Below are 17,792 nucleotides of genomic sequence, written 5' to 3'. Positions count from 1 at the left end.
TCATACAAACCACTAGGAACTTTTCCTGCACAAGCCCTGTTAAAACGAAGATGGGCATCGTATATTGTTTTGTGGCACTAATGCAGGAAAATGTGTTTGGTACATTGTGCAAGGTGATATAAATGTGCCTTTGAATATTGACCATTGTGGTGTTTGTGACTCAGCTAGTCATCTCCGATGCTATATTCATGTGCATATGGCAGAGCTTCTTCTGCCTTGCATTTCATATCGCATTTTCAGCAATTCCAACCAATATAACAGCCCTGAAAAGAAGATCCCGATTTTCACATTTCAGCTAGCGTGGTGAAAGGCCAAGACTGAGAGTGTGGCTTACCTATAGTGTGCTAGTGAGTTTTGGCAAATGTGACAGTTGAACTTGGGACTTCCTGACCCACAGCTCAGGGTGTATTCCCTTCAAACACAAAAGATATTATTGGTTAATTCAGAATTCTGTGATTCATTTTTCAAAGTTTTAAGGCTCACTGTGAGGTTTTGAGAGTCCTTACTCCCCCTCCCTCCTCCATCTTCCTCCTCAGCTCTTAGCAGCCGTGAAATTATGTGCCATCATGGTGCTACTATAAGGGGTGAGGCAATCTCAAAATAAAGGCTACAGTCCAAACAATTTCTCCCCTGCAGCAGAAGCTTCTGATCAGCCGAGCCAGCAGACCTCATGCAGTGGGAATTCTCTTTTCCTTTATCACTGTTTGCACAATAAGTGGCTCTTTTCTGTAGGAAAAGGACTTTGTTGCTTATTGAGACTATTCCCACAAGCTTGACAAAAGTAAGCTTGCTTTGAACTGTTGTCTTTGGTGGTTCTGGTGGTCTCAGGCCCTGACCTCAAGCACATTGTTCAACACAAAGGTTTCTGACCTAATAAGATCAACAGGACTGATACTTGAATTGTGAGAAATTAAACACTCCAAAGAAAAAGGCATCCTTGGTTCAGCTTTGTGTCTGAGAGAGAGACTGAAGTCTGGATTGCGAGGGCTTACAACATAGTTTTTATTCCACAAGGCCGCGTTAGCAGCGCAACAGGAGAAATGCTGATCTCTTATAAAGTATTTTTATCTGTAGAATCTTTGCTTTTGTTCGGCTTGGCTGTGATTGTATGTCTTTTTGGTCTCTTTTCTTCCTCAGAAATTCAAAGAGTATTTGAATGGCAGTAACCTTATTACCAAGTTGCAGGCGAAACATGACTTATTGAAGCAGACTCTGGGAGAAGGTAAGTCACAAGTTTTGAGACCCAAAGTTTGTGCCTTTCACCACAAGAGGATGTAAGATGCCAGATTTCTAAAATCTCATCTGCTTCAGGCCTCCTCTTCTTCATGTTGGTAGTTTGAGTGGCTGCTTCTGTTGAGCTTAATAAAAGATTGGCAGAAAATCTCTTCAGTTTTGGCTGAGAGTGGCATCTGAATGTATTCTACATTGATATTTGTTCTGCAAATTATGAGGTACATACCTGAGTGTTAGCAGTGACCCTGCAAATAGATACAAATGCCTTGTAGAGCAGACCAGGAAAAACATATGAAGACCCACAGCTGCATGATTTTTTCTATGTGACCCTGATTGACCAAGAAAAAAGATCCTTTGCAAAAAAACCCCCTCAGATTTTTCAATAATGCTCAAACATAAATGCACTGAAAATATCATTCGGAAGGTTTATGTATGAGCAGGAATTCTGCCAGATGACTGTCAGCCCAGCATCTGGAAAACAGATCGCTGTCTCACTGTCTTTATTACAAAGACATTTCTCTAACTACAGAGCCTGAATTCAATTCCACAGATTTCAGAGCCTGGAATTAATTTGTGGAGTTCCATGTGTGTGGACACCTTGACTGTTTTGCATACCCCAGGGAAGCTTTCCAGTCTTTATTTCCCAGTTTGACGCAGGGGGCACAATTCAAGGCTGGGCTCAGCCAGGTCTAGCTTTAAACTGCAGGTTTTGGAGCTGGAGACTGCAGTTTAAATCTGGACACAGCCAGCTTGAACCCTGAACTGCAGGCTCCTACCTGGCCAAGTCCAGTTTTATTCTGTTCCACAGACTAACAACATCAGAATCCGCTTATATAGACTGACTGGCCTGGGTCAGATTTCTGCTTACATTTCTTTGTATAACTCAGGTTGTATTTTTTTCTTTTTAATGATTCTTTTATATGTTAAGCTGGAACTTTATGAGTGTCTTGCAGTAAAAGCTGTGAGTGTGATGATCCTCTTAAGGAAAGGGTTCTAGAGATGGGTTGTCCCTCTGAGAAAATTATGGTAATTCTACTTCTACATGCATTGGTTCACACCTTTATACCATGTGGCAGATAGATCTTGAATCAGGTATTTTACAAATGTTAAAATGTTTGGGAATCTTTGCCTCAGTGACCCCTAAATGATATGTCCTAGAATAGAAGATGTGTTCCATGTAAAAATGTTGCATCATGGGAGTGTCCACCTTAATATCTCTCACTGCTCTCCCATCTATCAACAGCAACACAGGTCCTACCACCTGCAAGCATGGCCACATCTCTGTCTTTCCCAGGGGTGGAGCGAGGGGAAATTGCGCCCGGAGCATGTGCGCATCCTGCGCCCCTGCAGTGGCGGCCGCCCCACCCCAAAATGCCCCCAGAATGCCCCCAGCATGGCCCAGTCATGCCCCTGCTGCCCACCCTGTTGGCAATACGCAAGATTCCCAAACTGGCCCAGAAGAAGACAAGCCTGGCTAAGGACATCAGTTTTATAACAGCAACATTTGCCTCTGTTCAAAGTTAAAGTGAAGAAGCATCCTTCCTCAAAGTGGTTGGTCTCAGCTGCTTCACCATGCCCCAGCCCTATGTAGATAAACAAACTGGACTGTCAGAAGAACTATAAGTTGACAAAATTCTGTGAGAGAAATCTTTTTTCTTTCTTCCTGGCAGCAGACAAACCTATTGGGACATATTGCCCATTTTAATGCACATGCAGATGGGTCAAAGGTTTCTCTATATAGTGGGGCTTTTAGAGTAGGTCAGTGAAGTAGGAACTAAGAAAATGCTCTTTCCCCTTTTCAAAACTGCTAAAGCCAGAAACTAGGACTGTCATCTTGTGCTCTGCGATATCAAGAGAAATGATCCATGAGGTTCCTATTAACTTTTCCAGGATTCATGAACGTTCTACCGCAATTAAACATGCTTTAGCCACAATTAATTTTCCATTTAAACCTAGTTCTGCTGGAGTTGTTCCTCTTGACATCCGAATTGCCAGGTTCTAACTATGATTAGATGTTTTGAACTTTTGGGGAATAATCTCTTCAGTTGATCTCTGTAGAGGGTTTATGAAGCTGGAGATGGGGGAACTGGAGTTTCCATTCCAGTCTATTTTTGTAAAGACCTAGGAGACAAATGCCAGTCTTTCTACTGTGCTCACACTACCATTAGTCATAACAAGTTCAAAGGGTTTTTTCTCATAAGGTGGATGACTTCAGACATTTGTCTCTCCTTTGAGCAAGAAGGTCCTTCAAAATATCTTAGGAAGTATGGGTAGTCTTCCTTAAATAGATGCTAAAGGTTAAATATATGATTTATGTGCTGTCCTAGTTATAAATTGGAACCTGAACTGAGCTAGAGCCCATGAGATTTTTTTTTTTACTTTGCTTTGGAATACTGGGTTATTCCTCATCTTAGAGGTGCCCCATTTGCAGAAGTTTCTGGTGATTTATTGCCGTATTTGGCTGCCATATGCTGAGGGAGAATGTACTTTTAAAAGTTTAGAATCAGCTGCCTTTGATTTACTTTTAATGCCACAGCTCATGTAACGCAGATATTAACATATAAAAGTTTAATTAGATTTTGTTGGCTTGAATCCCGTAGATATTTTGCTGCTCCAAGTGCATATAATTTTAAGGCCTGACTCACCATTAGAGCTAGCAATTTGTCACACGCCGGTTGTTCTTTAAGCTGAGCAGCATTTTGAAGGATCGGATTGAGAATGATGAAAACTTGCTTTGTTGTCTCTCAAAAGTTCCATTTTGCCATAGAGCTGGTCACCTTCCAAGCATTTACAGCAATAACAGAACAATGTCAGCCCTTCTTATACCCCACCTTAAGCCTGTATTTCATATTAGAATTCTTATGGGTCTCATTAGGCATAATCAGTCACTGCTAGGCAGAGAGGAGAGCAGCTGTTTCCAGATTCAAGCTTTTGACATCTGAGAGAAGATGAGGCTGGGGGCCAGTTAAAGCTGAACCCATCTGGACACTTCCTGTGGTTCAGACACTGTGACACTGAGAATAAGCCTCACAGATGATGTCAGTTCTAAGCGTATGCTATCAGTCCATTCATGATGTGAATGTCATGTTTTATTAGAAAGTTTTCTGCTTAGCAAGAAACACCAGGTAAGATTCCAGGCACTTTGACATCCTTACTTTATATGACTTTTTATATTTTTACATTCCTTTTTATCAAGAGCTGTATCAGCCAGAGAGATGTTAAAAGAACTGGTGATATTTGTCAAGCAATCTCCTGAAGGAGATCATAGCAAATACCTCACCATCCCACATGCTCCAGGGTTCTGCCTTATTTTCTCAGTCTCAAGTCCATATATGTGCATGCTTTCTGGAACAGCTTCATTCCCTCTCTTTGCAACATTCGAGGTCTCAATTATTGTCTGTACCCAAGCCTGCACCTGGACTCCACCTCCACCCCCACCCACCACCCCAAGTCCTTGGAGCTGAAATTCCTACTTGGTCTGTGGCCATCAGAGGGAGGGGAAAACACCAGGCATCAAGCTGCATGCCTAAGGCAGGCAAGAGAATCTGCAGGAGCCAACCGCGAGGTTCACCTGGGCCACAGAAATAGGTGGGTGGGGCGAGACCCAGGGTGTAGGGTCCATTGGGTGAATGCGCGGAGAAGTGGATGATTGGTTTCTGAAGGACGGAGAAGGTGTGAGTTAGACAAGGGAGGGAAATAAAAGGTTGGCTTCACAGGCAAGTCAGGGAGGAAGGAAGAAGCACAACGCCAGAGAGGGAGGCAGAGTGTTGCTGCAGTGGAGGAAAGGCGGGAACTGCGTTACTCAGCTGGCATACCACTTGCCCTAGTTCTGAGGCCTGAGGAGCCCCAACGCTGAAGGCATGATGGCAGAGAGGAGGGAGAGTAACCTCACAGAAAGGGACGCTTATAACCATGTTCTCTCTTGTCCTGACACTAGCCCTGTTCACACATGTTCCACTGAAAGTAAGCTTCAGCACTATATTCCTTTCCAGAGCTTGCTCTTTGCTTTCTTTTTGTGTTTCAAAACCTCCTTAGTTTGATCCTGTTTTGAAATTCTCTCTGGTTCAGTCCATCTGGCCTCTCAGGCTGTGATTCTAAGCAGTCGAATGTTCCAGGAGTGCTAGAGGCCTTGACTTTCCCTTTGAATCGAAATATTTAATCGAAATATTATCTACAGTTTTACTTACAACGCCATCTTAAGCAGCATAGTTATCCATCTAAGTCTGCCAGACAGTTTCCCACCAATTGAATGATCTTCTGAAAACAGCATTGTTTATTGCTTGTTTTAGTTTGAAAGAGGGGGAGATCAGCACAGGTTTGTGTGACAGGTTTGTGTGGTTTCCCTGTTGCTGGTATGGCTACAGATAAAGTACAGCAACAGTGGGCCCTTCACACAACAGGTTTCCCCTCAAAGTCCCTGTCCTAGTCCCCCAGCAGTGGCCACCTTTTCCCTTGGGCCCTGTGGGGTTTTGCAGTTTAAATAATGGCACTAGATTATTGTTATATTGATATACAATTTTTAAATTTTTTTGAACTACATCATCTACAAGGTGGTGGACCCACAATCCTATATGAAGAGAAAAAAAAATAGATATGAAATAGATATGAAATACAAAGTGTCAACCTCTAGCCCCTGAAAAATAGCCAATAACCCATACCGTGTATGACATTTAGTAAAGAAGAGATCAGAATGACAAAGAAAAGGGGGAAAGATCTAACTGGTTCTCATCCTGCCTTCACCTTTATGTATAATATTTCTGACTAAACCCTTTTATTTTGAAACCAGCTTATATTATAATTGTTCCAAGGACCTGGTGTTTCTTTTTCCACTAATACCATCTTTTTTATACACAAGTAATGTATAACAACCAACCAAAAGATTATTCATTCATTTTTACTAACATTCTCTATCTTTTTCATTCCTCATTCTACCTGCAGCATGCCCTGTGTTGTATACAACCATTTTCACATTATTTATGCCATTGTAACTGTATGTATACCAGGGTTACTAAATTCCCACTTTTTTTTTGTTTCTCGCCCCTTTAGTCGCAACAATGTGCCTTTTCCCTTATACTTTTGTAAGGGAAGGGAAGCTTTCTTTGCATGAAAAATGAGAATTCAGCTGCAAATATTGTTACAATGCTATATCAATACAATGATATAGTAGTGCTGATTTTTAAAATGATAAAAAAACAGGTAGTAGAGTGAGGAAATGGATTCTGCAGTAACTGGGTCAAGGACTGTGGCTTCCATATGGGCCAGAAAATATGAATTTTCCCATCCATACTTCCGCAATCCAGACTTTACCATGCTGTTTCATCAAGCTTCACAGCAAAACAGGTTTGAGAAAGATCAGAAAAAACACTGAGGCCATTCCCAGAGGTGCACAAATGTACCTTGATGCTATGAGGAAGCAGGAAAAAACACCTCTTCCCAAAAGCCTTTGAACTCAGGGCAGGTAATCTGTGCAGAACCTGTCATAATAAGGACTAGTTAGCATTGAATTCAAGGGAGTCAAATACCCTTTTAAAAAATGATAGGTCATATTCTCCAGAGAGCTTTTCTAAGATCCCAAGTTCAATTCCTAACATCTTTGGTTAAAAGTATTGAAGACAGCAGGGTTGGGAAAAGCCCCTGTGCTTAAGGGTTGTTATTGTTCAATATATACAGTACTAGTTTAGATGCACCAGTATGTTCAACAGGTATAAGGCAAGTCCATTTGTTCTCTCTTGGAAGCGTTTTGTCTGTAGATCTTCTGATATGGATTAACGAGTTGGCAAGTGATAACGTATAAAGAGAAATCATGAGGGGTTTTTTAGGGTTCATGTTTTGCACACACGATTGCATAGCCTCCAGATCTTGCCTCCAAAGTGTTCCCTTTTTAAGTCCAGTAAGAAATAAAAATAAACAGCTGTATGATAATTTAAAGCCAGAAAACCAGAGAATGTCAGGAAATTCCACATCAGAGGAGTAACATGCTCTTTTTTTGCACAACGAATAGATCATATTGTAGCTATGCCTTCTACTTGCATCATATTGTAGATATGCCTGCTACTTGCATTCGAATGTTATAAATACGAAAAAGGGAGTAAAGATACTAGTGGCGAGAATGGAGTCTGCCTAGTTACAATCAGATGCTGGGTTGTCTCCAAAGAAAAGCTGAGCAGGTGAATACTCTGCTGTATTCACATGCCATTTGCGATCTTCCTTGAGGTGAGGGATAATCTCCTGCTTGTTCCCCAAGGACGCTTGTCCTTATCGGAACTCTTCAATATCCCTTCCTTTTTCTTTTGATTGCTGGGAATAAGGAATTTTGAGAGATCTTCATCTGGTGCAGATTGACTAAGCTTCATTGACGGCAGAGCTATTCCAATTTATACCAGCTGCATGGATCTTTATAATAATTTATTATAATCTTTTAACAAACTTCATCCCTGAAGGCTAAAGACAGATAACATTTCCATAAGAATGCTGAAGATAGTATTAATCGAAAAATTAAAGCAGGAGACGAAGCTTTCAGGGCCTCCTGCTGCTTATCTCTGTAAAATTACTGCTCAGCTAGACAGAACTTGTGTTGCCTCTAGAAGACCTTTGAGCTTCGGCAGTTTGAAAACTTGAGCTCGGGTACTGAGAAATCATTCCCTGTTTCAATTCCACAGATGGAAGGGTACAAAGGTTACAGTTGGAGCTGACTGCAGAAGTTATAATGAAAAGAGAAAATAAGCTACCATATCTGCAGGCTTTGTTCCAAAGTAGCTGGCTGATTGGGTTGGGGAAGCTGAGAGCCCAGGATGTGGTTCTTGACTTGCAAGATGTCTTTCAGCAGTTGAGATGTGAAATGGGTAACCTAGCAACAGGCTACAATTTTCAATAACGTGCAGCATCTTCGGGCACTTGCAGTTTCTCACTTGCCAAAAGTAATTAACTCATATCTAAATTTTAAAACTGTTTCTGCTCATTAGCCCCCCCCTGCCCAACTCTGCCCTTTTGATTTAAAAAAAAAGAATGAAATTAATACGTGATTTTCCTCTCCTTTCCCTCAGGTGAAAGAGCTGAATGTGGGACGACCAGGTAAGTGCATGTGAATAACAACCATATCTTTTGAATTTTTCATTCTCGGGCGTGGTGGATATCACTACTGCTGGAGGGATAGATTTCAGTTTAAAATGCAAGTTGTGCACAGCGAAATTGGCAAAAAACTGTTCTAGGGGGAGACAGTGCAAGGCAGCTGCCTGCATTAGAGGCCTGCAGTTGTCTGTGTTACATAAATATGGAAAGATACCAAACAGGTTTTTGCTGCAGTATAATTTTCAGCTGCCTTAGCTCCAAAATCTGGAGAGATGCTACATCAGCATGGTGCACTGCAGAATCTCCGTGGATATACCCAAGTTCAGCTTTTCATCATCAATTTATACCATTGCCCCATCCCTGCCCCCCCTTAACCAGATTGCCAACATTTCTCTTGCTTCAGCATTCATTGTAGGGCAGAATACGGAATTTAAATCATTATATATGAGCTACAGTTAACTCCCTCCTAGACTTGCCAGGTGAACCTCTTTTTTCTCGTAATAGGAGGGATGTGGATAAGCTGTAACTTAAAAAGTAGGGGAGGAAAAAATAAAGGAAACTCTAGTCGGGGGTGAGTTCAGAAAGACAAAAAAGACCTTGGAAAACTGAGAAATAGAAATGCTGATAGAAATTGGAAGGACAACAAAAAGTCATCTTAAGTAGTGAAAAAGATGCAGTCGGCATTAGTAATGAACAGTTTACGAAATAACTGAATGGTTGAGGAAAACATAAGTGTGGGATGGGGGGGCACACTGGATCTTTAGAATAGGAAGAAATACAAATAAACAAGTGTCTATCTGTTCATAATAAGGTTGGTCAAAGTTCTTCAGTATAGGAGCTATGTGCAAAAAAAATTTCATTGGGATTATCAAGGTTTAGAGTTCCTGCATGCCTCCACTTCCTTCCCTCAGTAATATCTACTGAACCCACCATTTCATCCTGTAATCCCAACTGCATTTTCCCCTTCCCTTCGACCCAACTACGCTAATCACTTTTGATTTAATTTCCAAATGGATATCTCTTCTACAAATGTAAAGGAGGTCAACTGTGTCATAGTTACCATCTCAAGGAAATCTGGGAGTTACAGCTTTGACAGTGAATGGTGAATTCTCTGTCAGAAATTTCCTTGTGTCCTCACATAGCTAAAGTTTCTCTCAAAGACTCCCCCATCCCAAAACAGTATAAATTAAACCTTTGAAAATAGGTGTCACAAAGGTGTCACAATAGGCTTCAGCCTTACAGAGCTTTTGACTGCTTCCAGATTCAGTTGTGACTTTTTCATTGCCTGTTTTGTCTTTCCCAAATCCATAAATCCTGAGGAGCTATAATCTTGGTACAGAGGAAACAGTTCTGTTACTCCTGCTTCGTGCCAGCCTCTTGGTAGCTTCAGGGGGGAATGAGATTTGGAATGTTAACTATATCCTTAAACAGTAAGATGTGAGCCTCTGACATGCAAGATAACAGAGTTGCCGATTCCCCTTCTGGTCATTTACAGTACAGGTTCAAAGTTTGTTAACATGTACAATTCTAACAGAGTGTACAATACTAACAGAGAAAACTCTTGATGGTTCTCAAACACTGTAATAGATCATTGTTGTCTCTTTCATTAGTGAATTGGAGACTCGGTACAGTTTTAAACAAAGTTACATCCTTGTAAGCCCCTGAACTTCTGACTTAGAAAACTGTAACTCTTTAGGATTGCAGCATAAGTCAGTTCAGCCCTCCTATTCTTGCACTACAAAAATAGTTATCCCTCAGGGTGTATCTGTGGAGCTGGGGTATTGGCAGGAAGAGCCAGTCATTGTGTGCCAATAGCCACTCTGGAGCCTTTAGGCTCTGGTGAGTATGTGCTTGTCAACTGGCATAGCAAGGGGGGCACAAGGGGCTAGAGCCCAGGCACGACTTCCCTGGGGGCACGTTACTCTGGACAGGAGCACAATTAAATATTGGCCAGCAGGACTAGCCCTGCTCCCAAACTCCCATCAATATGGAGACCTGCCCCCAAACTCCACATAGAATTTCAGGATGGAGTCAGCCAGGGTAGGGTTAGCAATGGAGCACAGGTGCGGGGTGGAGCACCCAGGGCACTACTTTAGTAAGCTATGCCCCTATGCTTGTCATAGTTACTGTTGAGTCTAAAGCCTCCTTGGCTGCAGGCCTAGCACAGATTGTTATAGGAGGGTAATCCACAAATTCTGGTAGTTGGAATCCACTGGGTATAAGATGCTTTATGGATTTTTTTTCTGAGGTTCTAGTGAGATGGATTATTCTGTAATATTCAAATGGATTATTTTGATCATCCATACCTTTTGTTAGGTTCACTAAACTTGTAACTCCTCCCAGTTCCTGATCACACTCCAGGCCACAAACAGGTGGTGTTTTGTACCCATCTATCCCCTTTTCCACTGTCATTTCTCAGCTTGCTTCATACCATACAATCCCCTTTTCCTTCAGAGCAGGAAGCTAGCATTTCACCCTTAGATCCAGGCAAGTCCCTGTCTTGAATTCCTTAGCTCAGTAGGGCAAATGGCAGACATTTGAGAATGAAATCAAGTGATAGTGACTGTCACAGAACAAGGTTAGAGAACACCTAACTAGAGAACACCTAACTAGGTTAGAGAACACCTAACATTTGAGAATGAAATCAAGTGATAGTGACTGTCACAGAACACTGCATCAGCGGCCTTCTCTTCCCCTCCCAGCTCCCTCCACTGTTTTTATTTGCATTCTTTTGAGATTTTGCCCTACCATTGTATTCATATTGATGTTCTGTTGATTTTTTTGTTCCATTTTTCTTAGGCCCCCCTGTCTTCCCCCTAAACCACAGAAAATGAGGAGACCTAGGCCTCTTTCAGTCTATAATCATAAACTCTTTAACGGCAATATGGAAACATTCATTAAGGTACTTGCTGTCTAACAGTGAGAGTCTGTGAACACGGTGAATGTAAGGGTAGCTTTCTCCCCTCTTCTAACCACTGACTTGTTTTCCTTTCTTGGACCTGGCCTTTCACATGCACTGCACACCATACCATTAACATGGTTAGCATGCTTTCTGCCTCAGTGAAGATTGTGTTTTGGTAGCTGTCCTTCCTTACAACAGTGGCAAGTTAATCCGTACATTTGGTGTTTCACTTGTATTCATTCTGACTGGGAAGGATGAGATAATGGTAAAGACCCATGTGGAGCAGTATGGAAGCACAGCACTCTTTATGCCTGTTACCATGTTAATGGAAGTCTGCCGTATCTTGTTACTGCAGGCCAAACTGCTGTGACTTCAAGCTGTTGCTTATATGAACATCTTAGAGGTTAAAAGCAATATGCCTGGCTCCCATAGGAAGAGATTTGCAGTATGTTGATTTTTTTAAAAAAACAAATAAAGACTGTGGTGTTAGCAGACTGATAGGGCTCTGCCATTTAAAAAAGTGAAGATGTATACTTTTACATAGAAGCATAATGTATACTTTTATTCTACAGACAGTGAACTCTTGAACGTTTGTTTGTTTTGGAGGAAAGTGGCAAAGAAAAGCCATTTGGGAATGTTGTCCTCTGTTGAGGCATCTCTGCTTTCCTGACCACTGTTTTAAATTTAAAATAAAAATGTTTTCTCTTCAAACGAAGGGAGAAAAAAGAAATAATAGCCCATAACTCACAGTTGGCAAGAATGAGAAAATTACTGATTCATGCATAACTGTGTGGCCAGCTGAATGATAGAGTAGTTATTTCCTGTTTTTTTTTGTTGCTGTTTATAAAATCAACCTAATATAGTTGTCTTGGAACAGTTCAACAAAAGGAAGAGGGGCTACTACAAGACGCTGACATGCTCTCACATACCACAAAACCATAAAATAATCCATATGTATAAAATCTCGTACTGTCCTGAGTAGTGAAATAGGGCTGGGTTAATCTCACTTCTTCTATATCTATAACATAAAACACATTGAGGGAATAGAGAGGTATTAATTGGACTGAGAAACTGGTGCCATTAAACAAGTATCTCTAGTCAGCAGACATTTAGCCTAAGGCAAAATGTAGATATATATCTCCTTACCATAATCTAGACTGCTTTAAAGAAAACAAATCTTCCTCAATTCCTAGGTCAGAATCACATTCAAGTTTTTCAATTATCACGGTTCTAGTACAAGAGCAAATTGCTTTATGAATGGCCTCAGTGGTCTTGACTCAACTGTCTGTGACATTTTTAATAATGCTTTTCACTTGGCATGACTAATGGGCAGTATAAAGTCTAAAAGTCTAACCCACAGTATGTTCTGAAAGCATATAATGAAGTTGTACAGTTATAACTAAGCTGCTATGACTCTTTCCGCTTCCTCAGTTGAAGACTGGTATGGGGAACCCCATGCAAGCTGCTCTGAGTGGCTTGTTTTGAATTAAACTCCATATGGGGATATTTAATTTAAAACAAATGTACCCTGCACTCCCCATCAGAGTACTCTTGGTGGCTTGAAACTGTAGATTTAAAAACATCGTCTAATATTAATCCATAAAACACACAAAATAGATCACCGTAGTATAAATCACATATGAAACAGAAGCTCCTTACAGCTCCATGCAGTCAACAATAACATAAGTCAAAAAGGGTCAATGCCCCAGAATACCCAGTAATTATTAAAATAGGATAAAAAGCAGCAAAAAGGATAACACTGAGCAAAAATGGGCAAAAATTGTATAAAGGAGTAACTAATAAAAATGAAACCTACCCCCAAATTTGTGACTAAGGGACAGATCAGCAACTGTGGCAAAGTCTTAAGTTGCAGCAAATGTGAGCAATTTTATCTGTGCAGTGGTTTGCAAAAAGTTAGCACTGGATTGCTGTCAGTCCACATTTACATTATCAGGCCACCTCGATAGATTTCACTGGATAACTGCAAAGACGCAGCGGTGTTGATAGAATCTGCTGCCATCACTACTCTGAACTAGGCTCAACAGTAAAACCAAGGCTGTGTTTTGGTTATAGTTATTGGAATACTCCCCCACCTTGCTCTCTAGTTGTTGCCCATCTCCTTAATTGCCTTGTACTCAGTAAACTAAGGGGCAGAAATATCTGACCATGAAGGGGTTTGTCTATAGTATAAGAGCTGAACCTTCCCTTTTTACCAATAGGGCCTTAAGAGAGCATTACTCTTTTTTTTCCAAATTGGCAGTCTGCTGTGAAAGAGCTGGGTGGAGTAAGTCGGACAGTGCCTGACAGGAAGTTCCCTGAAGTCTGTCACTGAGGCTGAGAGGCTGCATACTAAAAAGTTACATGGGGTGTTGGTGCTTTACCTTGATCTTTCTAAGCTACCATTGCATTTAAGCTTTCATAGCCTCTGGAAGATGTGCTTACTTTAACAGATCTTATTCTTGCTTAACCTTTTCTTTTTCCCTGCTTTGCTGCTTTATTTGCTTATCAGAGGAAGAAGGAATGCTCGAACAAGGAACCAGGTATTTACTAGAGGAACTCCTATCTGGAAAAAAAAATAATGTGTGTGTGTCTACATGCATAAATTAAATTGAAAGGATGCTTTTTTAATTCTTTGTTGAAAATATGCCCCAACTCTTTTCAATGAGTTCACATAATGTTGGTTTAGGGAGAATTGAATTCCCAAAGAAAAGATGTCTGTCCTTTCTTCCTCTAGTTAGAAAATGGGGCATTTAAAAAGGCTTGCCTCTTAGTTCTGGGGCAACCATTATTTTACTGAGATTGTGAAAATTTTATTGTGAAAATTTTAACAATTATCTCATTTATTGAAAAAACAAACCTGGCTGATAACTACATCTCTGTGAAGAGGTAATTGAGATCCAGCTGAACTAGCCCTTTTTTTGATTTAGATTTTGAAGTCAGGTTGATACTGAGAACCACCTTCTTGTTGGTATTGCTGAAGGATTATATTGCAGAGGTCTGTGAAGTACTGGAAACATAAGCAACTATTATATTAATTTCTTGCTTGCTCTCTGACTAACCTTACAGTGCTCATTTATTTAGTTAGAGCTTTTTGTGCAGTTTTTTTGTTTACGTTAAAGCATTGACTTTACCAAGCTAGTGCTCACAATTACTTCTAAAAATCTGATTTCCTTTGAAAGGATTCAGGACAGGCAATCCCGCTAGTGGTTGAAAGTTGTATTCGCTACATCAATTTATACGGTAAGTTGATCTGATCTCCACTGGTTTCAGTGTTCTTACACACGTCTCTAGTGCAAAGAGTTCTCCCCAGAAACTCAATGAATACACCAGCTGCCTTGACTAATTATAAGAGACTGAATGTTAATGATAGTTATTTAATCTCTAATTGGTTTTGTATCAAAAGGAATGAGTGATAAATATTTGGTTTCTGTATATGCTTGCTAGCCAAATTGTGGGGGTTACAATTGAAACACTTCTGAATGAAGTTAATTAGAACATCTCCATCTACTACAGCAGTTCAGACCATAGCAGTGATCAGTGTTTCTTCTTGGTCAAAAGTAAATGATGTAAGGGCCAAACAATCCAAACATTTCAATTGCAGTTTTTCACCTTGGCTGGGGGCATCTCCAGATAATAGCACTCTAAGTCTGCATAGATTAGAGGAAGTAATATGGCTTTATCTTGCCTACTCATCTTATGAATTTGGAAATTGACATCAGTCTCGGTTTTAATTTTTCCTTCCCGTATTTTTCAGTCAGTCAGTTTACCTAGGCAAGAGCACAGATTGCTGGGAAGGTTAGTAGTTGGTGGTAAAATGTGGAGTTCTAAATTTGGACAACAGAAAAAGCCTGCTGTTGTCTTTGCTTCAGTTTTCTAGAGGATCAGTGAAATACTGAACTGAATTTTTGACAGTCATATTTTGCCCTAGTGCTGATTTATGCCCGCCCACAGAGACTTATGGATCCACTTGGTTTCCTGAATGCTCTGCGGGACCCTGAACCCGCCGGCATGCTCGATGAGCAGGTGGAGGATTGGAATTCCCGTCTCTCTGATGCCATTGATGTTGTTGCCCCCCGGCGCCCTCTTCGCCCCCGCTCCCGGCGCGCTCCATGGTATACAGAGGAGCTGCGCCGCATGAAGGCGAGGGCTTGGAGCTGACTAAGAGGCCGAGAGGGAGTGTGGAGGAAGTCTCGTGGCGAAGCTGCTTGAACATCTTATAGGGCAGCTTATGAGAAGCCTATGAGATATGGCGGCCGAAGGAAGCGAAGAGGGCTTTCTTCTCCTCCTCCCTCCAATCCGCTAGCTCCTTAGCACAACTGTTTCGCATAGTAGGTCGTTGACCTCCCTAGCGGAGAGATCCTCAAACTCTCAATTGAGCGTGGCTATGAGGCATTTATGAGCTTTTTTGCGGATAAGATCACGTCACTCCGCCATGACCTTCCGTCCCGCGCTTACTACAATTAGAGAACTGGAGACTCCCTTGCCGTCTTCGGGTCCTTGTCTGATTGAGTTTTCCCTGCTCTCTGAAGCCGCTGTTGACAGAGCCTTGGCTGACGTTAGACCTACTACCTGTCCTCTGGATGGTACCCGTCCTGGCAGCGAGAAGCCTGCGAGGAGGCGAACTACGACCCCATCTGTTGGGGCATAATCAATGGTTCCCTTGAGCAAAGGGAACCTTCCCGGATGGGTTGAAGGAGGGCAGTGGTCCACTTACTCTTAAAAAAGACCATCGTTAGATCCTGGAGATCTGGCCAATTACCACCCCGTCTTCAGATCTTTCGTTTCTGGGGAAGGTGGTAGAGAGAGTGAATGCTGGAGCAGCTTCAAAGGGTTTTCTGGATGGCGCGCCGGCTTTTGACCCCTTCCAGTCCGGCTTCCGTGCTGGGCATGGGACGGAGACTGTTCTCGTCGCCGTCCACAGATACACTCGATATTCAGCTTGACCGAGGTGGATGCGAGGCTGCTGGTGTTGTTAGATCTCACACTTGGCGTTTGGCGGTAGTGCGACCACGACCTTTTGGCCCACGCCCTGGCCGCCTCCGGAGTCTGAGGCACTGTCCTCCAATGGATAGCCTCGTTCCTCCGGGGGCCCGGACTCAACAAGTGAGTCGCGGGGACCAGGCCTCCCGGAAGTGCCAGCTTCAATCACGGTGTACCCCAGGAGGCGTTACTGTCCCCGCTGCTATTTAATATCTACACATGCGACCCCTTGCTCAGCTGGAGTACGGGAGTTTTGGGCTGATTTGCCATCCAGTCACGCTGATGACACGCGGCTCATTCTGTTGATGGAGAGACGAGCAGCCGCCCGCCCTCGCGGCTCTACAGCACTGTCTGGAGGCGGTTGCTGGTTGGATTGCGACAGAGCGAGTTAAAGCTGAACCCATCGAAGCCGGAGATCCTCTGGCTCGGCCGCGACGCCGAGGGCGGGACCTTCCAGCCGCCCGGTTTGGAGGGGGCCACATTGGCGCTGACCCCCTCGATCCGCAGCCTGGGGTCCCGCCTGGATTTGTCTCTCTCTGCTTAGGATTGACCCAGGTGGCCTTGTTAATGAGGCTGCTTTTTTCCGCCTTCGTCAGGCCCGGCGGCTGGCCCCCTTCCTCTCCCCAGCCGGATCTGGCCTCTGTAGTCCATTACAGCGGTCATCTCCAGATTAGACTATTGTAACTTCGCTCTCTGGCAGGCCTTCCCTTACGTTTGATCCGGAGATTAAAACTGGTTCAGCATGCTGTGGCGTGCTTGCTGACAGGTAGCGCCGCCTGGGAACACATCCAGCCTGTGCTTTCGCCAGCTGCATTGGCTTCCAGTAGAGTTCTGGATCATCTTCCAGAATTGCTGGTGTTGACCTTCAAGGCCATTCAGCGGCCTGGGACCGTCATTATCTTAGAGACCGCATCACCCCATATGTCCCTACCGCGGCCTCTCCGATCAGCGGAGGCCAATTTTCTAGTGGTCCCTGGCCCTTCAGTAGTGCGGCTGGCCTCCACACCGCCGGGAGCCCAGGACCTTCCTGGCCCCTGGCCCGGCGGCCCTGGAGTGGAGCGCTCGCCCACCCAGCTGTCCGGGCCCTGCGGGACCTTGGGGAGTTCCATGGGGGGGCCTGTAAGAGGCAGACTGTTCCGCCGGGCCTTTGGAGGAACCAGCCGCTAATAGTGCCCCCTTTCTTCGGCCCTTGACAACTGGGCCACCTGTCATCCAACAAGACTCGCCATGCCTCCCTCTCTGAGGGGGGAGGGATTTTTATTACTGGAATGCTGGCCGCCACTTTAATTTGTTGGGTTTTATAATTGGAAATAGGAAATGAAAACTTTTTTTGTCGCTGCCTTAAATTGCTACTTGTACATACTGTATGTTTATATGTATTGCACCTTGAGCCCTTCGGGGATGGGGCGGTATATAAGTCCAATAAAATAATAATAATAATAATAATAGTGTGCTTTTTTAAGCACCTTAACATTGTCTTAATATCAGATTACATATATAAGAGAACAGATGATTTATCGTAATATATGATAACAGATAGAGGACAGCAAAATTATGTAGAATTTATTATTTTAGGTTTAGCCTGGTACATTTATTTCTGAAGATTTTT

General features: G+C 42.8%; 1 protein-coding gene across 2 annotated transcripts in view; it reads left to right on the top strand.

Moving 5' to 3' along the window:
• The window catches only part of SRGAP3 (SLIT-ROBO Rho GTPase activating protein 3), a 232,850-nt gene that overhangs the window by 177,650 nt on the left and 37,408 nt on the right, over window positions 1-17,792 (top strand). The window contains exons 10-13 of one of the 2 annotated variants that reach the window (XM_048487752.1): window positions 1,138-1,222; window positions 8,277-8,304; window positions 13,713-13,743; window positions 14,383-14,443. In XM_048487752.1, the coding sequence (XP_048343709.1) occupies window positions 1,138-1,222; window positions 8,277-8,304; window positions 13,713-13,743; window positions 14,383-14,443 (205 nt within the window). Of the gene's footprint in view, window positions 1-1,137; window positions 1,223-8,276; window positions 8,305-11,100; window positions 11,204-13,712; window positions 13,744-14,382; window positions 14,444-17,792 lie in introns of both variants that reach the window. The other variant, XM_048487751.1, reaches the window with a different exon arrangement.

Source organism: Sphaerodactylus townsendi, linkage group LG03 (genome assembly GCF_021028975.2).
Source record: "Sphaerodactylus townsendi isolate TG3544 linkage group LG03, MPM_Stown_v2.3, whole genome shotgun sequence".
NCBI lineage: Eukaryota > Metazoa > Chordata > Lepidosauria > Squamata > Sphaerodactylidae > Sphaerodactylus > Sphaerodactylus townsendi.
This window is presented reverse-complemented; position numbering and strand designations above follow the sequence as displayed.